The 27,970-nt window shown below is 40.6% G+C and overlaps 4 protein-coding genes across 6 annotated transcripts; 1 reads left to right on the top strand and 3 right to left on the bottom strand.

Moving 5' to 3' along the window:
* Positions 1–598: 598 nt before the first annotated feature.
* Positions 599–5,901, bottom strand: LOC306938178 (large ribosomal subunit protein bL9m-like). The gene is made up of 7 exons (XM_079522239.1): positions 5,544–5,901; positions 4,811–4,976; positions 2,648–2,772; positions 2,361–2,414; positions 2,109–2,225; positions 1,850–1,933; positions 599–1,169 (listed from the first exon to the last, which is right to left on the bottom strand). Exons 1-7 carry the CDS (start codon positions 5,628–5,630, stop codon positions 711–713), a joined length of 1,092 nt encoding a protein of 363 aa, XP_079378365.1. The 5' UTR covers positions 5,631–5,901; the 3' UTR covers positions 599–710.
* Positions 5,902–8,136: 2,235 nt separating this feature from the next.
* On the bottom strand, positions 8,137–10,141 carry LOC306938355 (transmembrane protein 272-like). Of its 2 annotated transcripts, none has more exons than XM_079522486.1 (5): positions 10,073–10,141; positions 9,725–9,787; positions 9,325–9,375; positions 9,031–9,225; positions 8,137–8,727 (listed from the first exon to the last, which is right to left on the bottom strand). In XM_079522486.1, exons 2-5 carry the CDS (start codon positions 9,765–9,767, stop codon positions 8,459–8,461), a joined length of 558 nt encoding a protein of 185 aa, XP_079378612.1. In that variant the 5' UTR covers positions 9,768–9,787; positions 10,073–10,141; the 3' UTR covers positions 8,137–8,458. The 2 variants fall into 2 exon arrangements, with proteins under 2 accessions (XP_079378612.1, XP_079378611.1); XM_079522485.1 differs by having other exon boundaries at positions 10,049–10,119.
* A 656-nt stretch (positions 10,142–10,797) lies between these two features.
* LOC306938552 (1-phosphatidylinositol phosphodiesterase) lies at positions 10,798–25,490 on the bottom strand. 2 transcript variants are annotated; one of them, XM_079522775.1, is made up of 5 exons: positions 25,452–25,490; positions 20,399–20,523; positions 13,094–13,185; positions 11,792–12,362; positions 10,798–11,502 (listed from the first exon to the last, which is right to left on the bottom strand). In XM_079522775.1, the coding sequence occupies exons 3-5, from the start codon at positions 13,153–13,155 to the stop codon at positions 11,236–11,238; spliced, it is 900 nt and encodes a 299-aa protein (XP_079378901.1). In that variant the 5' UTR covers positions 13,156–13,185; positions 20,399–20,523; positions 25,452–25,490; the 3' UTR covers positions 10,798–11,235. The 2 variants fall into 2 exon arrangements, with proteins under 2 accessions (XP_079378901.1, XP_079378902.1); XM_079522776.1 differs by lacking the exons at positions 20,399–20,523; positions 25,452–25,490 and adding an exon at positions 20,274–20,299.
* Positions 24,055–27,587, top strand: rpz2 (rapunzel 2). Its single transcript, XM_079522777.1, has 2 exons — positions 24,055–24,197; positions 26,479–27,587. Exon 2 carries the CDS (start codon positions 26,544–26,546, stop codon positions 27,231–27,233), a length of 690 nt encoding a protein of 229 aa, XP_079378903.1. The 5' UTR covers positions 24,055–24,197; positions 26,479–26,543; the 3' UTR covers positions 27,234–27,587.
* Positions 27,588–27,970: the final 383 nt, after the last annotated feature.

Here is a 27,970-nt window from a genome sequence, read left to right as displayed (position 1 = left end):
GCCAAGTGGTTTGTGGCGCCTGGGGATGGGAATTGAAATCATACATCAGAAAGCCCATGCAACCGTTTCCCCCAATTTCTCCTAGTATTTCTAAAGTCAGGGTTCTGAGGAAGCTGCAACCTTTTGTCATACAACATTTTCTTAAGTTCTTTAGGTACAGTAAGTCATGTGAAAACCACTGTTTTAATCAAGAGACATAGGCAAACATCAGTACAATCTAATAACATGTATAGCAACATGAATCCTTGGTTAGGTGATGTTATTAAAGTCTGTGTAACAAAGTACAAAAATTCACCTAAGGTATGGTGCACACGTTGCTGAAATGTATGAGGCACAGAGATCCCACATCGGTGCTTTATTCAATCTGATGGTGATACTTTGGAAACACGTTTGTTTACCCTATGCTTTTCTTATGTGTGTTGTGAAGTCAAAATTGATGAATAAAATATTTCCTTGCTGTATGTTTTTTCTTACTCCCTATAGAAAATAAGCATATCCCACAAGTTATTCTTAATGGAGATTTTGTACTCCCTAACATGAAACTATGTTCACATTCTTACAGTGTGAAACCATTCCAGGAAAGTCATGCAGAGTTGAATTCGGTTTTTTAAAATGTTTTATAAGCTCATAATCACAGAGGTCACAATACAGGGAGAACATACAAAAGAAAGATGGAATTACAAAGTCTTACAATTCCATTGAAGTGCATTTTAGTCCTTATTGGGGGTTTCATTGGGCGGAACTGTTTGGTCATTAGTAGCTGTCTCTGCAGTAACCGAAACCTTAGGAGGAGCAGCCGAGGCCTCTGATGTGACTGAAGCCTCAACAGGTGGAGCTTCAAGAGAAGCTGCAGCTTCAACAGGTGGGGCAGCAGAGGCCTCTGACAGGACTGAAGGCTCAACAGGTGGGGTTTCAAGAGAATCTGCAGCTTCAACAGGTGGGGCAGCTGAGGCCTCTGACAGGACTGAAGCCTCAGCAAGTGGAGTTTTAAGAGCTTCCACAGCTTCAGGAGCGCTGTCCACCTCCACTCCAGAAACTGTCTTCACCATGACTTCATCTGCCTCTGCTGTTGACACCACTTCTGGCTGCATCTCCTGTTCCTTCTTCACTGTTTTGTCTTTAAACGGCATCAGGGACATGGGGACACGCACTGTATCTATTCCGTTAACCTGCAAGATAGATAACATGGCATGCTAATGAATCATCTCAGCAGAAAGCCACCTGCTGGCCTGGGCCGGCTTAGCGGTCAAGGCGGCTGGTAATCCAGCAGGACCGTGTGTCACGGGTTCGGGTCCCAATCCTGACGAATTTTGCTGTGTGTCTTCCTTCCCGTTTCCTGTCAACTTACTTTGTATCTATCGATAAAGGCAAAACATATCTTCAAAAAAGAATAGGAAGCCACTTGCTGATTCTGTTGTGGGGCTATGGGCAATTGCAGATCAATTGCAATATAGTTATCTAAACTTTTCCCCTAAACAGAAAACAAACAGCAGTGCGTGCTACAGATTCAAGTATATTGCTACTAAGTCTAATGGAGTCAGGCTGCAACCAGCTGTACTGTATGTGAAAATAAACAAGAGGTATGCTGATCTATTTGTCCTGCACCTGATCACCAGAGTGGAGGTGCATGCGCTAAGTTTCATATTTCTGTGAATCTTTGTGTTGCAGGTGAGTCATCGATTTTAGCTTGCTCCGATTGGTCAGCTACACCATTTTTCCTAGGGAAGCCGATATGGCTTGAGACGATTCATTAGCCTAGGGAAGATAAGCAGCTGAGCAATTGGCACAAGATGACCATCCCCTGTCCTTTTATCACCACCATAGCCAGGGCAAATAAATTCAATCTTACCGTAACTTCACACCAGTAATCTCCCAACTCCTTGATTGGCTCATCTGGAAGTCTCAATGCATGAGGGGGCACAACAACTCCCAGCTAAGGAGAGATTGTATTGAATTAATAAGCAAGGCAAGAATTTGAAGCGTAAAGAAAACCTATAAGAAGCCATAATGCTCTTATTTGATAATTGATGTATAACAATAATTTCATCTTTGCAACGTGTGTGTGTGTGTGTGTGTGTGTGTGTGTGTGTGTGTGTAGACATTCATACCTTCTTCAAAAATTGTCTGCAAACAATTTCTTTGGTGAGCTCAAAATCAGCAAAATCAGCCATGGAGAATGTTCTTGAATTGATCTTCAGTGATTTCGTTTTCAGGATCCCCACTGTCTGTAAAAACACATGAGGCAAGATGACAAACTACTGCTGGTTCTCTTAAACTCTTTTATCCATATGACTAAAGCACTGTCTGACGGAATGTTTTGATATAAGGAATAGTGGTTAAATATGTGTAACAATGCTCACCATTTGTCCGGTGTGTGTTTGCAGTCTTTCCTCTGGTTTCCCCTCACGCAGAAGCTGTGGATCAAGACAAGTAGTCCAGTCAGGAGAGCAGCAAGACTGAGTCTGTGTCATTAGTCCGACGGCTTGTCAGGGTGAGTCTTAACCGACCCCACATATGTCGGACTAACACGAGGTCGGACTAATGCGCAGTCCCACTTCCCAGCGAGACGAACATGAGTACAATACAGCTCCGTGAGCATAGTGAAATACTGGCATATGACACTCAGGGAAAATAAGTTAACACTCACTCTCATCTCCTCAGCAAACATAGCCTTGTTCTCTGGTGATGGATATACTGCAAGGCCTTGGGGCAACAGCTTGTTTCGGCCAACAGACTTTATCACCAACACAGTGTCGCCTCGCCCACCAAATTCTGTTGATACAAAGGAAATAAAAAGACATATCCTAATGAGGGTAACACTGATTAATGATAATAGCTTAAATGAATCAATCAATAAGTGTTTATTATATATTGATCACAGGGGGAAAAATATTCCACCACCGTAATGCAAAACATAATAAAAAGAAAGAAAAGTTTGATTGCTTCAAATACGCACACTTTTACAGCATTTTCTAGTCGCACAAATGGTTTAAACATGCAGACTGCTGTTAAACCCTTTTGTGTACACACATACATACAGTGGTGTCATGGTCGTATAACGGAGTACCACACCGTGGTACCAGTAATTTCTTGATGTGCACACGACGGAACGGAACGGTACACACTAGAACGTGTCCTGCTAGATTCAAGAGAAGACACACCTAACCTCGGGTCATGAGACTTTCCAAGACGCACCAAGTACCCAGTGCTGAGTTCCATCCATCCATCCATCTTCAACCGCTTATCCGTAGTCGGGTCGCAGGGGCAACAGCTCCACTAGAGTGCTCCAGACTTCCCTCTCCAGAGCAACATTAGTGACTTCCTCCTGGGGGATTCCGAAACGTTCCCAGGCCAGTGAGTTGATGCGTTTCCTCCAACTGCGCCTTGGTCTGCCCCGGGGTCTCCTCCCAGTGGGCCGTGCGTCGAGAACCTCCCTAGGGAGGCGCCCGAGAGGCATCCTAACCAGATGCCCGAACCACCTCAGCTTCAGCTGGCTCCTTTCCAGGCGAAGGAGCAGCGGTTCTACTCCGAGTCTCTCTCGTGTGACTGAACTTCTCACCCTATCTCTAAGAGAGATGCCAGCCACCCGTCGAAGAAAACTCATTTCGGCCGATTGTATTCGCGACCTTATTCTTTCGGTCATGACCCACACTTCATGACCATAGGTGAGAGTAGGAACGAAGATTGCTCGGTAGACAGAGAGCTTTGCCTTCTGGCTCAACTCTCTTTTCGTCACAACAGTGCGGTACAACGGCTGCAATACCGCCCCTGCCGCTCCGATTCTCCGGCTGATCTCCTTCTCCGTCCTCCCCTCACTCGTGAACAAGACCCCGAGATACTTGAACTCCTTCACCTGGGGTAATGCCTCATTCCTTACCCGGACTGCACAATCCACCGGTCCACTCAGCACTCACCAGTTGTCTAGGTTTACTGGCGGTGGGTGCCTCCCCCCCTATTTTCACACCGTGTCAAGTATCCTGCCCAATTCAAGTGGCTACTACTTTGCACAACAACAGTTTTAACCGTTTACCTGAGCGCACGTTAACTTCTCATACACGGTAAGCAAGTAAGCAGCACTTACACAGCTGTATGGCTGAGGTAGGCTACTGCAGTACTGCTGCTGTGTTGTTCTGCACGCAACAAGAATGCCTCTTCCACAATCAAAGAACAGATTCGTCCAAAGCAAACTTTTTGGTTTAGCTACTGTGCAGTAAATAAGTTTGTCTGATTATTTTACATCTACTTTTGTGTTTGATGCGCACATGTAGGCACGTGCGCGCGCACGACGTTCCGTGGTACCGGAAAAAAAACACCATTACACCACTGTGTGTGTGTGTGTGTATATATATATATATATATATATATATATATATATATATATATATATGTGTGTGTGTGTGTGTATGTATATATACACACACACACCAGTAAGACGCCCTGAGAGCGCCCTTCTGAAACAACAGGTCTGGGAATGCCCATATATGGAAGGTTTGAAGAGGTCAGTGTCGTGATCTTTCATATATGCGGACGGCCATATATGGAGCGTGTCACAAGGCGTGACGGACGGATTGACAGGTTTTAGCGTGACTGACAGGTTTTGCAGGTTTTCATAGTAATCTGCGCAATTATAATTTTATAATTTTTCCTCTCTTTTTTCGCATTAAATAATTAAATGGTCTGCTGGCTGCCTCATCATATAATTCATATTTTTACTTTGGATTAAGATGTTCAAGTTCAACATTTTAATGCTTGAATTTGTGAATAAGCCAGCCTATGATGCATCATTTGCCAAAAAATAAATCATACTCACTGGGCACAGTCTGTGTCAGAATAAGCAACATCTTCTCCTTTGGTGTATGTTGGGTGTCCTCGACCAATTTATAGATCCGATGTCTTCGGGGGTATAACCTTGAAGTTGCCGGCCTACCTTCTTGGGCCAATGGGACTTGCCACCACCGTTCTACAATGATTGTATTCTGTGGAAATACAAGCACCCACAGATGTTATACAAATACATACTGATATAAAGTTGACTCTGAGAGTGTACATTAACACTTAGGATTTTACAACTGTGAATATTATATTATCCAGACCAGAATGCAATTATTTGGTTGTCTGACAGGACAGCCACTTTGGAGCTGCTAGCTATCTCATTATGGAAATATGCCAACCAACATAACACTACAACCACAGTTGAACCCCAGCATCCGGCGGGGGAGGGACATCAGCCAATAATAACAGATCAACAAGCTCATACCGGGTATGTAGCCACTGCTAGCTTGTGTAGGTCGGCTATTTTTGGCGAAGAGATTTGGTGTTCACGGAAAAAAGCGGTCCAAGTACAGAGTGAAATAAGTTCCAGTTTACTAAATTTAGAGGGTTTACTGGCGGTTAGTGATCTAAGATCTTGACATATCGACATTCGGGGTGGCTCTGCTTCTCATGTATTGCTAGCCTAGCGTGCATAGTTTGCACCAGAATGTACTTTTTCCGGTTTTAAATTTGGACTTGATTGATCGCTTTCATAAAACACCATAACTCACCCTGCATGATGTGACAGAGAAGGACTTGACGAGGGAAGGGTGCGCTACGACTAGGTCCTGAAGGACACGGCGGCTGGAACTCCACATGTTCGTCCAACTTCCAAGACGGCTAAATTACACGTTTAAACAGTCAGCTACACGTACAAGACCATACATTAACATACGTGCATCGGCAACGATACAATCATGACTCGTTCATGACGTTCATTCGTTAAACTTCCCGCATTTAGACCATAACATGTTTGTTTGTTGGACAGGAAAAGCTAGTGACTGGCGAATACAGCATCATCATGTCCGCGACAGAAACACGAATCGGAAGAAGGACCCGTCACATGTAATAGGCATCTTGACTAATGCCTGAATAATCAATCGGCAGCCTGAGCCTATAAGGTGCTGCCACACTATGGAAAGAGCCGCGCACGTTCTCGGCTGCGCGCAGCTTAAATTCTGAGTTTTTAGACAGCTGGTGGATGGAAAAGAAGCTCCACCTCCGCGGACTTTTTGCGCGACGGCCAGATTCCCGGAAACGCTCTCCTCCGCGCAAAAAGTCCACGGAGGTGGAGCTTCTTTTCCATCCACCAGCTGTCTAAAAACTCGGAATTTAAGCTGCGCACAGCTTAAGAAGTGCTTCTGCCGTTCACTAGGTGCTGCCACACGGTCGAAAGAGCTGCGCACGTTCTCGGCTGCGCGCAGCTTAAATTCCGAGTTTTTAGACAGCTGGTGGATGGAAAAGAAGCTCCACCTCCGCGGACTTTTTGCGCGACGGCCAGATTCCCGGAAACGCTCTCCTCCGCCCAAAAAGTCCGCGGAGGTGGAGCTTCTTTTCCATCCACCAGCTGTCTAAAAACTCAGAATTTAAGCTGCGCACAGCTTAAAGGTGTAGTGAAATGAAAAATACGTTTTTCACACTTTTAGACCATCTCCGTGGTCATCATATGAGCATACCTAACAATGGATGCCAAAAAAATGGGAAAATTCTAATTTTTGTGTGTTTTTATATCAAAAGTCCATAAAAATATATTTTGTATTACTTCCTGAAAACGAAAACGTGCTGCGTGATGACGTGTCGAGGCCAACATCGATAAAAGCCAATAAAAATGAAGCTCACCCGTATCCTCTCCAATATGTGCGCATCCGTGCAGCACAGCTGCTATTGATTACAGAAATCCTCCGTTTTTATTCCCATTCCAGATAACATCCAGACAGTGTATTACTCGGTTTCAACTTAATCATCACGCTAAAATATGTATCTGAAAACATTATAGGGTAGAAATAAGCCACATAACAGTAAACTGGTACAGCTGGCTGTACCAGCCTTTAAGAAGTGCGCAGTTTAAGAACGTTTTGCGCTAAGGTGTGGAGACGGTGAGTCAGTGTCAGTTATTCACATGCATCGTCTTCCTACGGTAATAAATACCACCAACTGAAAGACAATCTTTCAAATTGAAATTTGATTGATTGATTGAAGTTTTTATTAACAGTATCAAAAGAAAGCACAAAGACAATACAACAACTGTTAACGCCTTGGTACCGAGGCTACAAAAACTTGTTTACAACCATTTTCAATTCATCAAAACATGGATGGATGGATGGATTGATTGATTGATTGATTGATTGATTGATTGAGATCCCCAGAGGTGAGGTATCATAGTAGCAACAGAAAGACACTAAGATTTAAAAAAAGATATATAATAGCCTAATATATTATTATCAGTCATATCAGATAATAATTATAATCAAGTAGGCTAATATTATCAAATTATTATTAAAATAGCTTTACTTCTTGGTTGCTACAAATCCATTTGCATTCAATTTCTGTACACTTTCATAGTATTGACAAACAAAGTAGAAAAAAATCACACCCGTGTGAAGTGAGGGCCTCTCTTATAATCGTACATCATCCATAGGCCTATGTCACCAGGCCAAGGGTTTGCACTGACATACCGAGAGACATACCGACTGCCGATTTGCTCAGGCACATATGACGGAAATTCTCCATTCATTGTCAATGACATTTAATGTTTGTGTTCAGACAGAATCTACACTATAGCTGTTTATAAAAACATAGACTCAGTGTAGACTGTAGAGACAGGAAATGATGAAGGGCAGAGAGAGAGAGAGAGTCATGAATTTCAAACCCAGCAGATTCTCACACTTGACTTGAGCAGATCTGTACTGGCCAGTGGCCACTAGACTAGACAGACATCCTATACCCCAACTAACTTTGAGAAGAGGGCCTAACTAGAATGGAGAGGTGCAGCCCCTGGGTGTTTTTCCTTTTCCTCTTTATAAAAAGAAATGCACTAGATATAACTTTCATTTTCAAGGGCAGCCTTTACCCTTTACATGGGGGAACAGCAATGAGAAAAGTAGTAGCAGTACAGTAGCAGTAGAAACATATTACATTACTGTAAATTATAACCATAAAGAATGTGAGCACATGACAACAAAAATAATATAACTGCAGTAAAATGCACAGTGTGTAAGTAAGTAAGTACATTTTATTTATAAAGCACTTATCAAAACAACAGTTACAAAGTGCTGTACAACAGTGGTCAGGGCAGGGACAATATACACAATATACACTGCACTTTGCATGTAAAGTATGCTAAATTTCAACACATTTTTAGAAAATGAGACAAACTGGTAACGGCTGTTGAGTTGAGGAAGTTTTACTTCCTGTTTTGCAGCTACTACAAGGACCACCCTCTGCCACTACTACAAAACACTACAAAGTAGGTAGCACAGTGTCATAATTGTCACATATCTGTCTCTTTTTTTTATTGGTATTTGATTGGTACTGTAGCTGAAATTCTAGACTGTTTCAGATCATAATAATAAACACATTTTTGGTCCAGGCTGCACTACAAACCAACAACCTTACCATTTCAAAGCAGCCTATAGGGCCCACTCACTCAAGCACTGTTGCCCTGCAAATCATCTGTTGCTCCATAAGGGGCATTGTGATTGTACTTGTACATACGTGACAAATGGCGTGTCTTGACACTCATAGCACAGATGAAGAAAAGAAAGCAGATACCGCCAATGAGCATTCCAATCCAGAGTAGCCACCACAGGCTAATTAAAAATAATGCAAATTGGTAGACAGTTTTCTGGCAGTATCCAACATCCCCGGTTGACGGGAGGTAGTTGGGAGGATATATGGCAAATACCCACACAGTGCCTAGAAGTACAAACAGAAGTTCGTCATAACATGCAAATAACTTTACAGTCCTTGTGGATTACATTCCAGGTTTGGCATCACCATGCAATGATGTGATATAAAATGAAGTAAAGTCAATTTGCCTTCAAAATGAAAGCAATACTATGCCTTTTTTCAGTGAATCAAATACAATCAAGCACCAAATAAACAGATTACAATCATATAGTGAGAATTGTACTGCATAAACAGTTATTGCTTCAGAAACCTAAATGGGAAAAGACTATTTGAATCTCTTTACGTTCGTACTTTCCCTCCCTCTCTCACCTGAGATGAACCAGCCAAAGTTGAAGAGGTAAAGGACAGTGATGAGAGACGAACACAGAATGCTAACAGTGCCTTGCAGCCTTGAGTATTTGATGCAGTGGCTCAGAACGATACAGATGGTGGTGGACACTCCAGCCACAGTCAGGTAGATAGGGATGCATGGTTGCACAGGACAGTTATTAAAATGCCTGATCCCTAAGAGATATTGCAGGAGATATTTAGAATATTACGAATACAAGGAAACGTGAAGAAATGTGATTTTCTTTTACAGTGCTTGGGAAGAAATAAACCTACCAAATCCAATAGCTGTGATCATAACCATCAATATAATGATATTCACCACAACTGTAAGAGGTAAGGAGAGTGGGACATAGGGTTAAATACAACAATCAGCGCCAGAGCCTTTCAGAGTGTTATTTAGATATACTAGCATGGTACTTGTCAGAAATGTTTACTATTACTTATTTTCTACCATTTTATTACTTATATACTACTATATATAAATTATGTTCTTATTTGGGGTCTGGACATTTCTCATCAAAATAAAGTATTTTGGGAAGAGATGGTGTAACGTCAATATGTAGTACTGATTTGGAAACGTAAAGCGCGTAGTCATTTTTTAACAGATAAAATGACAAAACATGAATGCAAAAGAATGGGGATAAACAAAGTAGAAAGAAAATTAAGAACAAACCTCCTATTGCTGTCAGTACTGGATGTTGTGGTTGGGATTCCATCTTCAATGTCTGCTCACTGCCTGGAGTAAAGCAAGTAGAACACAATGGTGACAAGAGTAGCTGCAGCAGTAGCAGACCACTTTAAAATAGTGACATACCAAGAAGATAAACACACAAATGTTACAGAATGAATGAGCTGATCAAACATAACGTTCTGTTTTTTCTGTTTAGTGAACAAACAGAAAATGGTGCACATCCTTTGCAAATGATGGATGATACACAGGTGCATAGCATCAATTAATAATATTGAATACTGAAGAATATGGAATGCAATAACTTACTTCTGATCATATAGTATGCCTCACCTGTGCGCTTTCCAGGATGGAAACCTTATAGTTTATGTTCGTTGAGGGTACAGCATGCATGGGCGATAGTGCAGCTACTGATTGCAATCAGCAAGTCAACTTCGCAACATCCTCTAGTTTTCAGGCCGGATGTTAGGACACATGATGTGACATGACCACTTGCCAAATTATTTTTGCAAGACTTCTGTGTGCTACTCTTGTCAATTAGAATATTATTATATTCCCTATTTATTTTATACATTCCGTTTGCATGAATCCAATTCAATGAATGCCTCAACATAATTTCCATTCACATTAATTTGTTCTGTTATCTCTCTATCTCTCTTCATGTTCTGTTCTTTTTTATGGTTTTGTTTTTTTGCTATGAAAAAGGTGTACTGTACACCAAACAACGCTGTTTTTGATATTTGACACCTTTTGGGTTTCTCATCATTGTCCTTTCCTTGTTTCTAATGACATAACTCATTGTCTGTTTGACATCATTGTTCTGTACCCATCATTTTAACGATATCTGCATATTTAGACAAATCATGGATAATTGAGTGCATTCTTGAGTTGCAGCTTGCTTGACTCCCGAAGGCCATGAAGCTGAAATAAAGTACAATACAGTTTTTTTTCTTTCTTTCTTTTTTAATGTTTTAAACCTTGAACGTGTTTATTTAAATAAAGGCATTATAATGGTAACTCTGACAGGTAGGTTTTTGTTTATTGTTATTTGTGCTTTTCTTTGTCTACTGATTTTCTCCAGCCGAAGAGCACATCTCTCCCACCAGGTAGTGCTCCTCTATGCACTTTTGTATTATTGTATTTCACCAGGAACTAAAACTGACATGGCAATTACTAGGAATGTTTACAACATAGCTCTGTTTCCTTTATAGAATCATTTGGTTTTGTTATCGTGGGTTAAAAGAATGATGGTGGGTCCCATTGTCTTATTTACAGTCTCCAATAATAACTTGGCTAATATGAGAAGTTGGGAATAAAAACACTAGATATAGAATAGAAAAATAATTGTTTGGTCAGACTTATCAGTGAACAATGTACATAGTTCTCAGCCTTGCTGTGAATTGGGTTAAGCTTAATTTATTCTCTTTTGCACAAGCTTGCCGCTTTGCGACACAGTCGTACTACCGAGTATAAATAAGACTACACAGTATCCTTTCTCAGTTGAAGTCAATGATCATTTGAAGGAGAGGAGCAGCAGGGTAGTCCATGGTAATGATTCCAATGCGTTGTTTCTGACCCATCTTGGCATCCAAGTAGTCGAAAAGTCTGCGATTGATACGCTGTGCAATGGCACTGGGGTAGGTGAAGACACCGGCTCCACTGGCATAGGTGAGAAACATCTGTGCTTTGTTTCCCTTGGGCGCAGCCTCTAGGTGCTCATACACACTTTGCCATTTCTCTGCCACATGCAGCAGTGTGGGTACCTGCAGGGGGACAAACAGCTTAGTAATAGTAATCATCTCTAAACATCAGTTTTCCAGGCAATAATGAATATATATTACCATATAGTTATGTCTCATTTAGGCTATACTTTGTCTCACAAATAAGTGATTTTCAACAGAAAAATCTGCACTGCATAATCCTGAGTGTTAATTTAATTATGAGTGTACAGTGGAACTAAATGGGCCCATTTGTGAACTCTCAGGGTTAAATGAACACTGAGGAATTAACTGTGTGTTATCTGTCAATGAGGCTTTTAGAACGTATGCCTACACTCCAGTTATCCGCGATGTCCAGGGAACGGTAGCGCATTCCCAAATCTGGCCCGGCAAAGTCTTGCAGGACAATGAGCCTTCCCCGTGCCTGGCCCATGGTGGGCATTTGACGGCTGTGCCACAGCAGATCCCAGTGAGCGTAGCGGTGGATGTAGTTCACCACAGCACCATAGATGTCATAGGTCTCACTGAACTCCTCCCTCAGGCGCATCACCACCGTTTCCGTTGGGTACTCATTGAGGAAGTCGACTACTCCCTCTAGCACATGGCCAAAGTGTGCCCGCTGGTAGGACACACCGTGATGGATGGTCAGGTTCCCCTTAACATGACGCACACGTATGTCAAGGAAACGGACACCAGCACGAAGCTGAGACGCCAGGGCCCAGGACTGGCATTCGGCAATGTGCCCGCCATGCAGCGCCATGGTGTTGTGAGTTCCAGGCATGTTCACTTCAGATAACGGGAGGCTGTCAGGGATGCCTGCCATCCAGGAGGAGTTGATGAACTCAGGGCTGGATGTGTCATCGTAGTCGGGTCTCTGTATGGCACCGTCACCCAGAACGATAGCTCTAAAAAAAACATGGTTCAGCAGGATACAGTACATGGAGTTAAAGTCACCATCTATAAACAGCTGCAGTGGTAGGCAACAGGCCTGCTAGTGATAATACTGTTATCTGGCCTGACAAACGGGGTGGTCCCTCCAGAGATGTGCTGGGAGGGGAATGGGCCCTCGCGAGTGATTCAAATTGCCACCTTAGCAGCACGCCTGTGTTCAAAGAAGGAACAACTCTATTTGCATTGCTTTGGACACCTCTCTACTGCTAAATAAAATAACATGTGTATATTGATGATACAAGTATCCTTGCATTTGTTTATACAGAGCTTGCATGAGAGAGTTTAGCAGGGTGGACTTTTTCCACTGACCTCACAGCCTTGAGTATGTGAAATGTGGTTGCAGGGCAGAGGATAGGAGTTTATTACACACGCAGAGAAATATATATGTCTTTTATAGCACCCAATTCGATTCAATTCAATTAAATTCAAAGGTACATTTACATTGCCAAAACAAGTGTCAAAATGTAAAAACACTCACTCCTACTAATAATTAGGATGGGCGGATTAGGAGGACAGATTTTATGTGGGAATATATACAGTGACAAAAACTTGTCTGTGGCAAGTTCAATTTCTTAAATGAGTCTTCTGGCCCGCCATCTAATGCTTAGAAACAAATTGACCCAAGACCAAACTTATGCCTACTCCTGATGATATATTTATACTTTAGCTGATTCAATATACTCACCCTGCAAGGAGCATCAGTTCCAATAATGTTTTTACGGGAGCTTGTTGTGTGCCGTTCATCATTCCTGATTATCCCAGTTTTGATGACAGGATCTGTAATCAAAGCAAAGCAAACAACACAACATTTATAATTCCATCGGAAATTATCTTTTTAAGGCATTTTCTTTTTTTATGATTCAAAGTTGTATTGCTTTTTTCAGTTTAAGCACAAAGGATAAAAGAATAAAAGAATCATACAAACAAGTAAGTAACAAATAAATATTCATATGCCACAAACAAATAAAACAAAACAAAAAAGTAAATACAATACACCAAAACTCACTTTTACAGAAAAGATAATAGAATACAGACAATAAAATAAAATAATATACACTACACTACACTACACTACACTACACTACACTACACTACACTACACTACACTACAATAAAAAAACAATAAAAAAGAAAAGGAGAAGAAAGTAAGACAGTGCCATTTGAACCTGGGTAATATTAATTTACACTATATCCAAAAAATCCAAAAAACTAAAGACAAAAAGAAGTATGTTGCGCTCACACCACATTGGGATCTCTGCAGTATGCATTATATATCCTCCCCATTTACGGATATATTTATCCAGTCTGTCAGACCTCCTATATGCCATTTCTTCATATGCCACAACCCTGCCAATCTCCACAAACCACTCTTGAAACGAGGGACTCCCCGCCGCTTTCAAAATCATCAAAATCTGTCTACCAATCATGATAGCCGTGAGGATGAAATCTACATAATCACAATGAGCAACCTGCTTTGGGTCACCCAGTATATAAAGCCTATATAGTCCTGTGACGAACAGTCAAAAAGAGCTTTAGTTTTTGAGATACCCCCACCGGGCTTAGGACCAAACACAACATAGTTTTTCCTCATCTCTAAGGCCTCCCATACATGAAATGGATTCTTGTATAAAAATATTTTACTGCAAGTGGTGAAATTGATATTTAAAGTTATACACCCCAAAGTAAAAATACAGCCTGTCCGTCTGGGGATTAAGGCATATAAACTCATGTAGAGTCACAATGGAAGCTCTGAGAGGTTTACAACTTGGCATACTTGAAGCCAGGACACCCCTCTACATTCTACAAAAAGAATAATGTCAATATGTGAATGTAAATATGAGATATAGACATTTGAACACATACCTACAATAGGCGGAAATGTAAATCTATGTAGAGTATCTTCTTTACTTTGTAGTGACTCTGACATGGATTGTCATAGCAACACATATGTTGTATGGAAGGTGTGGTTCTGCTGAATCCAGCAATACCAATTGTGTAACTGTAGCTTGAATATACATGGAGTTATGGCACTAAACGTATATGGTTTCCCAAATGGGAGGAAATAAAGCAGTCCTAAATGAAATCTACAGTATCAAACAGATTAGTTTTATTTTGACTTCACTTATGCAAGGGTGGGGAAATTATAACAAATTCACTTGAGTAGAAGTCCCTAAAATATATGAAATGTCACAAATGCGAAATTGTGAAAGTATGCAGCTTCAACAATAGTAGGCTACAGAGAGAAATGCAGCCATACAATAGAACTACCTAACTATTATTTAGCACACCTGGATGAGGGAAACCAAGCTCTTTAATTGCATTGTTCCATAAGTATTGTCTTATTAATACTGGTAGAACTTAAGAGGGACACAGGACATGGGGAAAATATGAGAATTGATTGTGTTTGTTTTGTATAAGGGATGTGAAAAGTTACTGTACATTGCTTTTCTAAATAAAGTAAAGTTTATTGATCATTGAGCACCCTCATCCAGGTATGCTATATAATAGTAGTTCTATTGTAGGCCTGCATTTCTCTGCAGTATTGTTGCAGCTGCATATATTCTTTTCACAATTTCTTGTTTGGGATTTGGGATTTCATACATTTTTGGAACTTCTTCTACGCAAGTCAAAGTGTAGTTGCACTGACGTGAGTCACAAAGAATATAAGGTCCTGGGAACTGTTACCGTTTGTATTCTATATTGTGATGACAACAGTGTGTGAAGCATATGACAAAAAGCTTCACTTTTCTGTTGTGCAAAAGTTAACAAAAATCACACCTGTGTGACTATGAAGTGAGGGGCGCTAATATATTAAAGTCTAACTCATGTTGATTAGGTGATGTAATGGTAATGTAAAACAGTGCCAACACATTAAATGCCATTAACAATAAAGAGACAAGACGTAATGAGGGACAATATGACGCAAATGTTCCCTTCATTGGCAATGGCGTTTTTAAAACAAACATTGAACTAATAAAAACATTAAACCTCCCTCAAAAAGCACTTTTCTGGCAAAAAAATATCGGACAGAGAACAATAGTGTGTTGCCTAGAGCAACCACACCAACTAATGCTGTCGATTTCATTAGAACTGTTTTATTCCCCCCATTTGGGACACAATTTACGTTTAGTGCCATAACTCCACGAGTATGCTATAGCTATGCTATGCTATGACACTCCATGTCAGAGTCACTGCAAAGTAAAGAAGACACTATATAGATTTACATTTCCGCCTATTGTAGGTATGTGTTCAAATGACTATATCTCATATTTACATTCACATATTGACATTATTCTTTTTCTAGAATGTAGAGGGATGTCCTGGCTTCCAATATGCCACATTTTAAACCTCTCAGAGCTTCCATTGTGACTCTACATGAGTTTATATTCATCAACCCCCAGACGGACAGGCTTCATTTTTAGTTTGAGGTGTATAAATTTAAATATCAATTTCACCACTTTTACAGTAAAATATTTTTTATACAAGAATCCATTTAATGTATGGGAGGCCTTATAGATGAGGAAAAACTATGTTGTGTTTGTGATGGATTTATAATGAAGATAAAACCATTTAGTTGCATATAAAATGCAGAAGGGACCAAAGATATAAAGGACTGTATTATACTGAATTACTGAGCTACACAGGGCTATAAAAAAATACTTCTAAGAAAGTATTTAAAAGTACGGAGGAATACTCAGCACCACAACTAGGCAGAGAGCCTATGACCAAGTTATCAATTAGTTTTAACAGGATTACTTTAAGCAGGAAATACTCTTTTAGAAAAATACCTTGTACCCAATTAAAAGATGAAACCACCAGGAAGAAGGATTGTCCAGTCAGCAGTATATGATTAATGTCTATTCATTTTCAGATCAGAGAGACAGGACAGATCCACACACAGCCAAATTACAAAAAACTCTCACCCTGTGCGACAAACTGCACAGGGTTCTCTCTCTCGAACAATTCATTTCAAAGGCATTAATACTGTAGAATAATTATTGTTGATACACATTTCATTGGCTGAGTACACAGTTAATTTCCACTATGCCACGCTGGCACATAGGTGTCGAGCGCTCATTGGACCAGCACATAGATGATGGGACTGATATTGGGACAACTTCCTTAGGTCCGTCATTGAAAGCCATAGGCCGGGAAAGCACTGAGGCTGGCGTTGCTATGGCAACCTGAAGATAACATTTCTTCCCGGCTAGCTGTGGACTCTTTACAGAGAGAAATGCTCCCGGAGCAGCTATCTCTTCTCTCACTAGGCATCAAGGTCAAATACATGCAGTGTTTATCCAAATAGACCTCTCAATATGCCAGCTAACTTTTGTGACTACAGGCAGACAGTAAATCTTAACTTGGCGTCAGGCAACCCTGATGATATAATAATATAACGGATAATATAGGTCTGAGATGATGACATGACATAAATAGGATAAGGAGAACAACCCAGAGTAAACAGGCAGTAGGCTGATGATAAAACCGATGGTCAAAGGGCAAGATGAACACGGTCTGGGCCAAAAGGAAACATATTGACACAAGTCCACAAAAATACCAATCTAGCAGATCTACCAGATCCATCAACTCCATCACGTTTTGTGGATGAAGTGTCAAATGTGATCAATAATCAATAATCAATCTTCAGGGAATTAAATTAAAATAATATAAGGGTCAATTGGGAGATGAGAAATAAAATTCACTCTATATTAAGGAACAGGTGGGTATGGTGTATCGTATCTGATGAAGAAAGTGACATTTTTCATGTGTTGTCCCAAAGTATGTACCATAATCATTGTGCTATATCCATTAGTAGATAGATTTTTCTGTGCAAGTGTCTTTGTCTCCAGACAATTGTCTTTCAGCAGAGGGCTCCGTGGTTGCTCAGGGAGCCATGGGCGAGTCTTTCTGCTATCCCACGCGACCATGGTCCAGAGGTTAAAATTATTACATATAACTCTGATAGCATGGACATCGAAAAGGACCCCAAACAAAAATAATAATTTTAAATCCATGCTATGAATGAGCCAGATGTGGGACTAGCACAGGTATGATTTGACCTTAAGATTCCCCAGATACCAACAGGACAACCAGGAAACACATGAGGAAGGAGAAATGAGGAGAAATGAGGAGAAATGGAGAGAAATGGAAGGAAAAGACTACGGAGAGACACATGCATACCAGTAGACAGGTTGGTCAGTGTGACAGAGAGGGCCCGTGGCTCTCTGTTCACACACACACATCTCAAGGTACAATGATTGTGGTGCATCTGCGGGGGGGCTTGTGGATTGATGTTTCTGCTTCATCACTTATGATATATTGGCCTATCCTGTTCACACTTATGTATATATACAGTCCTTTATACAGTCCTTTATGCTTTCCATGAGTTATTTACTTACATTATAAGCCATTGTTGCCTGCCCAATAGTCACTTTTAGATCATTGTCTAAACCCAGCATACAGATGACGCTACTGGGTAAAACTGAGAAGGAGCCTCGATAGTTGAAAAATAATTATGTGTTGATTTTTTAACATGGTCTAATATGTGACCAGATGTGGGAGTTGATGGGTATTTTCTTACCATATGATGTACTGTTTCTTATTTTATGTTCACATCTTATTACTATGTTAAAAAAGACCTTGTATTTCTTTATTGTATCTGGTGAACAGGACTGCCCTGTCACACAGTGATGTTATATCAATATTTGCATGTGTATTAATTCCACTATCAGCTGTCGCCCACTCCAGATTGTCATGTTCATTATACCCAAAAGGGAAATAAGATTCAATGGAGAAACATGGAAAACTACCAGACGACAACCTTGCTCTTAAAGATGAGGATAAACATACACTCTCACCCTATGAGCTAAATGAACAACAACAGAATCCTAATCACGGAACGTGATTAAAGTCGAAAACAGGATTCAGACCATCGGACGCCCATGACAGCCTGATGACATCTTACCCTGATGGGACCTTTCAGCCTATTGAAATGTGACAGCTGAATCCTAATCAATGACATGTTTTTCAGTATATATGTTTGTGCAAAATGATATGTGGACATTCAGAGCACTTAGGAGAATTCTCTCTCCTCTATCCTTTACAACTGTACACGCTCTGAATCTGAAGAAAGAAAACTAAAAGAAATCTGAGGAATACTTTAAGAACTTGTGTCTTGTGTCAAAACTCCTTTCAGGTTTTTTTACATTACTCTAAGTTCATCTTTTGTGTCATTGATACCTGGTGTTCTCACTTTTCCAGTGAAGTCTTATAAGGTCGAGGTATTTGCTCTCTAGGCTATTTCCCTAGCCTCAGTTATAAATCTATCAGTTTGGTCCTAAGCCCGGTAGGGGTATGCCAATTTCTGGGGGCCATTGTCACAGTACTATATAGGGCAGAAGGGAAAATCAACCTTTGTCATTTCTAAGATACAATTATGACCGTGAGCCGTGAACTAGGGTGTCCACCGATGATGGGTCCTTGCACTTCCAGCACTAATCTGTGTCCTTAAGACCAAGTCTGTGCAACCGTGAGAGTGTCCAATAGAAGCGGTTGAGAATTTTAAATTGAATCAATCTGATTCTTTAGACATTGGTGTTGAATTTTTGCAGATTTCATCCCACTCCTCCTCTCCAATGTCTATATTCAAATCTCTCTCCCATGATGTTTTCGACACAGGTACCATGGCGTTTTCAATGAAGATGTTAGAATAGTAAAATGAGGCCTCATGCCCTGTACCAAACACCATGGTGATGCCATCCAACAACTCAGAATGTTGAGGCGGAGTTCTGGGTGAACCAAATACTCCACATAAGTAAGTGCATTAATTGCAAATATTGCCAGAATGTAGATCTGGGAAGGCCAAATTCTGTAACAAGGTCATCAAATGATTTTAGAGTCTCTTCTTTGTAAAAGTGGCCCAAAGTAAGAATTCCTTTATTGACCCATTCCTTCCATAAAAATTAAGCTTTATTAATATGCAATTTAGGATTTCGCCTGAGTTGAGGTATGTGTTTGTTTTGAAAATTTGACATATTGTTTTCCATGTTTCTTGTAAATGCGCTTGAGCCCGGGGAGACTTTTTTGAGGATAAACCGGTAAGAGGTGGAAGAGTGTGAGCCAGGTGTCTTGTAGGCTAAAGGCGTAGTGATAGAAGAATAAATTGGGAAGTCCCAGTCCCCTTTTTCCAGTGGGAGCTGAAGTTTGGCTTGCCGAGCCCGTTTCCCATTCCATAAAAACTTTGTACAGATTCTATCAAACTGTTTAAAGTACTTTCTAGGGATGTTGATATGGAGAGACTGGAGTAGACCCAATGCATTTTCCACTACATGATATACAAATCATTTACTTTATCTTTGCGGAAACCTTACATAAGCTTGGTAAATAAACACCCCCCCATCTCATTTCAATAGTTCTTGGACCTTTTTCACAGCAGACATTTTTACATAAATGCGGGTGAAAGTAATAATAATAATAATAATAATAATAATAATAATCATGAATATTTGCCATGACTACTTAAGGGACATAATATTTTACTTACACTATATTTTCTTGCCACTGTGAATTTGACACTTAGATCCATTACTGACGGGTTGGAATATGAACAATATAAAATGTGAATACCCATAGTCCAAGTGATTCCCACATTATGATAACCCACATGTTGCACAGAAAACATTTCCAATCCCAAAAGCATAACACCCAATCGGAAAAGGTGGGAACAAAGGTCAGAGCCCATGCAGGCTGAGAGTGTGAGTGAACTCGTCTCACCCCTCCAGAGCATTTCCCGAAATAAAAACCAATAGGTCGTCCCACACAATGCTCTTCTAGCTCCTGAAGTTTTCCTATAGGTCCAGTCTTACCTGAAGCCGGTTGGTGGGTGTCCTCAGCCGGAAGGTCCGGACGGAGTTAGAGACTGAGGGAGAGGAGCAGGAGAGAGAGAGAGAGAGGGGGGACAGAGATGAACTGTCAGAGCCAGCACACTGACCTGGGATGTTGATGTAGCACATGCCATGGTAAAGCCTCTAGGTCCAACGTCAGAGGGTTGGGGCGGGCGGTGAGGTGGGCTCTCTGAATTGATCACGCCAGGCCATTCTCTTTCAGAATACACAGCTGAGCGAGCTCACAACAAACACATGCGTCGTATAATGACACCACACACACACACACACACACACACACACACACACACACACACACACACACACACACACACACACACACACACACACACACACACACACACACACACACACACACACACACACACACACACACACACACACACACACACACACGTTGTAATGGTGATACTGGTTTGATGTTCATAGGTTATAATTTATTTAGCAACATTTTACCTGAAAACCTTTCTGTATAATTAAACAGCAGAACAAGCAACCACAGGTGCTCGAGTGAGTACAAAGTATTTGGAAAAGTATATCTGATGCTCTTGGAACATTATGAACCAAGATATATCCAAACAAGAAAACAGATGTCCCATGCATTGGCACAAATACAGTATATTATGTCCATGTGAAGACCAGCTACTGTATGTGGTCTAAATATGCTGTATTGCATCCTTTTAACTTTGCAGCCACCTTACATTAAAGGCTTTAAAAAAAAAGTTCCTTCCTGCTAATATTTATTTTGCCTGGGATATCTGTACAACTGCTCTTAATTCTACTTAAGATATTATTATTATTATTATTAGTAGTAGTAGTAGTATAGGTAATTGTTATTATTTATATTTATATATATTTGAGTGATCATCTATCTTTATATATTAATAAATAATGTTTTAATGTATTACAAATATATATTTATTATAAATAATGTATTACCAGATATATTATAACAAATTAAACCTTCACCAAAAGGTTAAGTAATAAAGTAGAAACATGCTGACAGGGATCACATTCAAAATTAATTTAATTTCCAGTATAGGGCATAAAAGGTACTGTGGAAACTGTGGAACTGTGGAAACTTGTGCAGATGACCATTTTCACACAGTTTCTTGGAGCTGAGGTGAAGGCCAAACTATACCGGTCAATATTATCTCCTCTGCAGTCTGCAACGACATTATGTAATCAAAATAGTTTTTTTTATTGAGCTTTTTGGGAACAAATGGTACATTAACATTTAGCAACAAATAGCAGATCTACAAGCTCACAACTCGTCACAACATTAAGTGTGAACGCACGATGTATAAATGTGCAATGTATCACCAGTGAATCCATGCATGAATCTATTTCCAATGTACAGTATTTATGAATGGATATACAGTAGCCTATCTACACACTATCAATAGTAAATATGACTGACATGTGCAGTGTGTGCGTGTGCAGATGACTATTTTCCCACGTTTCTCTCCTATCAGTCAATGAGGTCAAAAATTATCACAAGCATGTCCTGTCCTCTTCTGCCCTCACCACACGTATGCGTGACTGCAGCAGCGAGCTAAACATCCTTCTGCAAAAAGCAGTCAGATCAATCTTTATATATAAGTTATTTTTACTGTGACAAAAGACAGAAAAAAGTGCATGTGTAAATTTCCCATATTGTGAACACTCTTGTGTGTTCACAATATGATTTTAATGGAATGTCTTATCAGAAAGGCCTTATCAGAAACATAGCTCCTCGAAGACCAATGCCACCTTACCTGTTCACCCTCTACACTTCTGACATCGGCTTAAACTCGGGCATGTGCTACCTCAGAGGTTTTCTGATAACTCCTCCATTTGTCAGTTGCATCATGGATGAGAATGAGGATGAATACAGAGCCCCTGTAGAAGTGTGGTGGTGTCACTGGTAGGGATGGAGCTCGATAACCAATAGGCCTACCCGGAAAATTCCGAAAACAAGCTTATCAAGCTTATCAAGCCTGTTATTGAGCATAGCGGCCCATGACGTCATGTTTAAACAATCAAGACAAGAGGCGATCAAGATAATCGCCCACGCTGGCACAAACATGTCTAAAAGTGTATTGATACCTGCCAACAGAGTAAACAACATTACGTGTTTAAAGTCACTGTCTGGGGCACGGTGGCACAGTTGGTAGTGCTGTCGCCTCACAGCTAGAGAAAGGGCCTTTCTGTGTGGAGTTTGCATGGTGTCCCCTAGGGTAGGTACCCTCACAAAAACATGCAGTAATCCTGGTCTCTAAACTGCCTCCCCCTGACCAGCCGGGGCACCTGATGGAGGGGAAAGGAACTGGTTGGAATAACGTGTTCCTTCCACGCGCTACGTCCAACCAGGGAAACTCCCCCCTGTCAGGTGTAAAGGAGCAACTTGGACACTCCGGCATGAAGGAAGCATGAGTTCAAGTCTGTTGCTCTCCCCATGTCCCCCATATATGGGGACTAGGTTGGCGGAGGGTGTGTACTGTGTAGAGCCCAGGATCACATTAGATAATTGACACAGGGGTGAAAAATGGGTTACAAAATCGTGGGATAAAAAAATAAAAATAAAGTCACTGTCTGTACACATACAGTATTAACCAGTTAACAGTTCCTTTAATATTATTTTATTGGTAAAAAGGTCAATTGCCTTCCGTTTGTTAGAAAAGTACTGTAGTTGAAGGCCCTAGTAAAATATACTGGTTCTGTTCAGAATTTATTAATCTCCCATTTTTCCACAAAATAATAGAAAATGCTCGATAATCGGCTCGATAACAACCTGGCTCGATAAGCCTGATCGATAAGGTGATCGTTATCAATACAAATTAACGAGCTCCATATCCCTAGTCACTGGTGACAACAATCATGAGAAAGACGGAGGAGCTGCTGGTGCCTGGTGGTGGCGGCTGGTGGGCTACCGGTGGAGGAGCAAGAAGAGGCCCCCCAACTCCCATGCATCACCATCAAGGGTGGAGATGATGGTTGACATATTCAAGTTCAAAGGTTCAACAGCTGCTGCAAATGTTACAAATGTTTTAAATCTCCTTTATCCCATTAATAATATCTCGTATAAGTCAGTGCTATTTTTGATATCTTTATTTTGTGTCTTATTTGTTGTATTAATAGATTTGTAGGACATTTTGTTTAGTATGAGAAGTGCTGATGGAAAATAGTTCCTAAACTTGTCATTAGCCTCATTCTGCTCAAGGAGTTTTATGAGAGTCAATTTGATTCTTCTCATTCAAATCCAACAAGCCATGACCATAGCTAAAATATTTATGGGAGGCACCGGTTTTGTCTTTTCTTGGGCGTGGTGGTCACCATCACGTCTAAGAAAGGACAAAAACGCAATGCAATGCTGAAACTTTAAACATGGCTGTCAAGTAGCCCTGCTGCTAGCCCTGTCCTTTTGGCCCTAAAGTTCTATGGGTGACCTCAGACATATATTTCCTCATCCTCACCCACGCAGGTTCTGAAGGTGTGGCGATGATTGGTACTGAAACAATGAGAGGATGAGCCTTTTGCTTTGGAGTTTGGATACAGTCTGCGGTTACAGCCGCAGCATACACTTAATAACCAGAACATCCACCCAATCAGCAGTAGGCAAACATGAGTCACTACTGCTTGACATACTCAGTCGTACGACGGTGTCCAATGCCGAAAATAGCCGATCTACAAGGCCACAACGCGTCGCATCGCGACGCGTTGTGGCCTTGTAGATCGGCTAGTTTTAGGCGCGGAACACAGTTGTACGTCCGGTTTACAGCATTCATATGACCTTATATGGCACAAAGGGGCGGGTCTTTAATATTTGTCCGAGTAGGAGGAAAATGGTGGAAAGGAAAGCCTGACAGATTTTGAGAGGAATATCTTTCAGCTGTTTTATCTCAGGTAAGTAAACAAATGGACATGGAATGTATGTGTGACTGTGACCTAACCTCTGAATCCTGTGTTGGGTTTGAACAGATGTATAGCAGACCATAAATGAAAGACAGATGAGACATGCGAGATCAGGAAATGAGTGTGCAGCATTATGAATGATCAAAACAAATAACGCATGTAGCTTAATTGTCTTCCCGAAAATGTTTTTTTCTTCTGATGATGACTATGAGACAACATCACATGTACATAACTGATTTGGAAATCAGGAAATGCAGAGCAATCTGGGCAAAACAAATAACGTATTGAAAAGGATTTCATAATAATGGGCCTTAAGCCTTGTAGGAGCTAAAAAATAATTAGTTTCGATTTTAATGTAATCTCGATGCAAATGAGCGTTTTAATGTATTAGTGTCCAGAAACTATCCTCCCTAGTCGTATCTTTCTTGTAGGCCAGGTTTACATGATACATCCATCACACAATTTCTCTTTGAGGATATGTTTATTTAAATGTTCAGGTTACACTAGTATGAAGACACACCCACTGTTCTGACATAATATTTCCCCGGCAGTATAACCTTCAAGCAGATGATTGATAGGTCATAGCTTTAACTGTGGACAATTATAATTGTCTGCTTTTAGTATAGCCTACAGCTTGTGAGCTAAACATTAGTAATGCTTGCCCGCTATAGGCTATAGCAATACTTCATTACAGTTAATGTGTGTAATATAATTATTTTATAATTATTATAATAGTATTAACATTTATTTGCTTATTTAATAATACACTCAAGCACACATCCTACCCTCAACTCAACATATGAAAACAATCTTCTGATTTGATTTCTGGGGTAACTCCTAATAGGCTACTACTGTACATTAACAATTTACACAATAGCCTACTCTCAGGTCACTTCATACTTGCATTAGGTCATATGGGCCTAGATGCATAATTATGCTCTATATTCACGAGAGACAGCTACCGGTATGCATCTCGGTTTTTGTTTTTGATTCAATACTGTAGATGTTGCAGATAAACAGCCTAAGTCATATAATAGTAGGCTATTTGACAATCATACATTTGTCTAACATCTCGTTGTTGTAGATTATGAGTTACCTTACCTTAAGTCGAAGTGTAAATTATTTATTAAATATTAGCTCTAAATGATAGACTAAATTCACAAATACAGTGAAAGTAGCCTCCCTCCCGCTTAACCGGAGTATAGGTCAATGAAAAAATAACAAGAGCAACTGTAAAGCCTTTACCTGTAGCTATACATTGCAAGGGGCAACTGGGTTGAGTCGAGTTTAGATGCGTGCTTGAGTAATTCAATGTCCAGAGAATTGTCATGTCAGATATGTCAATCCATTTATTGATCATAAGCATTCTTTCCATCAGTCAGAATTCTAATACAAAAAACTCAAAACAAAAGGCATTGAACGCCGACCTGCATCATTGCATCAAACTCACATTCAAAAACGGCTCGGTTTGGCTTTTCCCCTTGCACACCTGGGTCACATCACTCACTACCATGTATCTATATGTAACCACCCCCTGTGGTGGTTGCCATGGCGAGTAATAATGCCACACCTCTAATCTGCACCATGAGGTATATATATTGAGGCCACCCACTGCGATTAGAATGACATCAAAGTCATTGTCATCAAGGTCAAACAATTAATTTAAATAAAAACTAAACAAAATAAATAGAAAAACATTTTGGCTCCAACAGTAACTGATGCCTTGGTTTTTATGAACCAGTTACTCACTTTAGTGGGGAAGTATGCATTAAGTAAGACTATTGCCTATGCACAAACCAATTCCTCAGATATCTTCCTTTTCACCTTAATGTCTACATTCCTTCAGATTATTCAAAAGGTTATCATTATAACCCTTTCATATTACAATAATACTCATTAGGCCTATTGATGATTTAATAATTGAGTACTTCATTCATACACCCAGAGACAGCAGGCAGACCTATACGCTGTATTGCCTTGCTCTCCTCTCCCCTGCTGTTAAGAATCGGCATGTAAAGTGACTCCTTTTGCAAATAGTTTAGTGCAGACCCTTTAGGTACCCTGGGTTTCCCTGGTAACACTATACTGTAAGTAACCGTAGGATAGTAAATTAGTATACCACAGCAATCCTTTAAACTGTAAGTAAAACCTGAAAAACGTGAAGACTGTTAAAATTTTGACTTATGCATGCACAATTATGTACACCTTCGTGTACACCTTCGAGTGCAATATTCCTAAAGACTCACATTACGCTACACCTCTCTCATTTCAGCCTCCTGACTAATTTGTCTGGACGTTGGGGTTTCGTGGGAGGTCGAGGAGCCATAAGCAGCAGCCATGGCTAAAGCAGAACAGGTGAAGAAGACTGCGGTCAAGGTGTTGAACTGTGTGGAGAAGGCGACCTCCTTTGCATCCTCCATCGACCCCATGTTTGGAATCGTCTCCTCTCTGATCGGGGTGGTCCGCAAGGGCCTGGGGAGTGAGGAGGCACACGCTTGCGACAAGGACTTCCAAGCAGTCCACAGCAAGCTCACAAGCATTTCTGAACAGAACCGCCAGTGCCTGCGGCAGATCCGCATCGATGAGGTAAACCAGACCTTCGGCAAGTATGAGGAGTACATCAAACACCAATATGAAGCCTTCAACAACATGGTGAAGATCGTGAAGAAAGATCCAGAGAATGCCAATGACCACATGGAGGAGTATGCGAGCATTTATGAGAAGGACAAGAGTGACCTGAGTCTCGACGTGTACTACCGCGGTGTAATGGGGACCGGAACGGTGTTCGGGAGGCCACTACTGAAGGTGTTCCTGGACCACTGTGAGGGTGACCGAAAGATCATGGAACACCGCTGCTCCCACCTGGGCCACCTCTTCCAGATCGGCCTCATTGCCCTCATGGCCTACACGGCGGTTACCGAGGACGATGAAGACGAGGTTAGGGAGAAGTGGGGCAAGAGGGTGGAGGCTATCCAGAACAAAATGCTGGAAGTGCTGAGTCAGTGCAGAGAGGACAGCTCCACCTAAACCTGAGCTGTAGATGGGGCTGGAGTCGACGAAGGGGTGTGGTCCTCCCTTTCGTGATATTTACTGCAGGGTTTACAATTTAGATAGAGTGAAGTATATAAATCTCTCTCAGTGATCTATACTCTGTCGTGGACCAATGAAAGAAACCAAATGATGTAATACAATCTGATGTTACCTTTTTCTTTGTTCGGGCACATACATTGCAAATATTTCTTAGGCCTACGTTATTCTGGATTGTGTGCTATATTTGTTTTAAGGAAACCACTTAAGTTTGTAACTTGCACCTGCCAATAAATGCTGATATAAATGCAATATTTTATATAATCTATTGAATAAAAAAATATCAAAATTATTGATTCATTATTTCTCTGTGAGCGTTTGTTATGTACAGCTTCAAAAGGTTGATAAAGATAAAGTACCACACTAATGACACTATACTTCAGTATTTCAAATTGTATAATCAAAAAGCCTATGAAAATATATCTGATATGATCTCATTAAGGATAACTCTCTGAATGTTGAAAACACAGTCCCCTTTGAAGAGCAAAGGGGACTGCTTTTATTATTAAACAATAAACATTTTCTGGCAGTAAACAGGTTTCATCTTATAATTATAGGCTGCTACTTATGACTCATGGTAACTAATTAAAGCGAACACATTTGTACATGTTTCATCCATGATGTTTATTGGTCTCTAGTCTGTATACAATACATCATTGACTGTAAACGTGTTATAC

This window comes from Electrona antarctica, assembly GCF_951216825.1.
Source record: "Electrona antarctica genome assembly, chromosome: 15".
Classification (NCBI taxonomy): Eukaryota; Metazoa; Chordata; class Actinopteri; order Myctophiformes; family Myctophidae; genus Electrona; species Electrona antarctica.
Note: the sequence above shows the minus strand (reverse complement) of the source record. Positions and strands in the feature narration are given on the sequence as shown.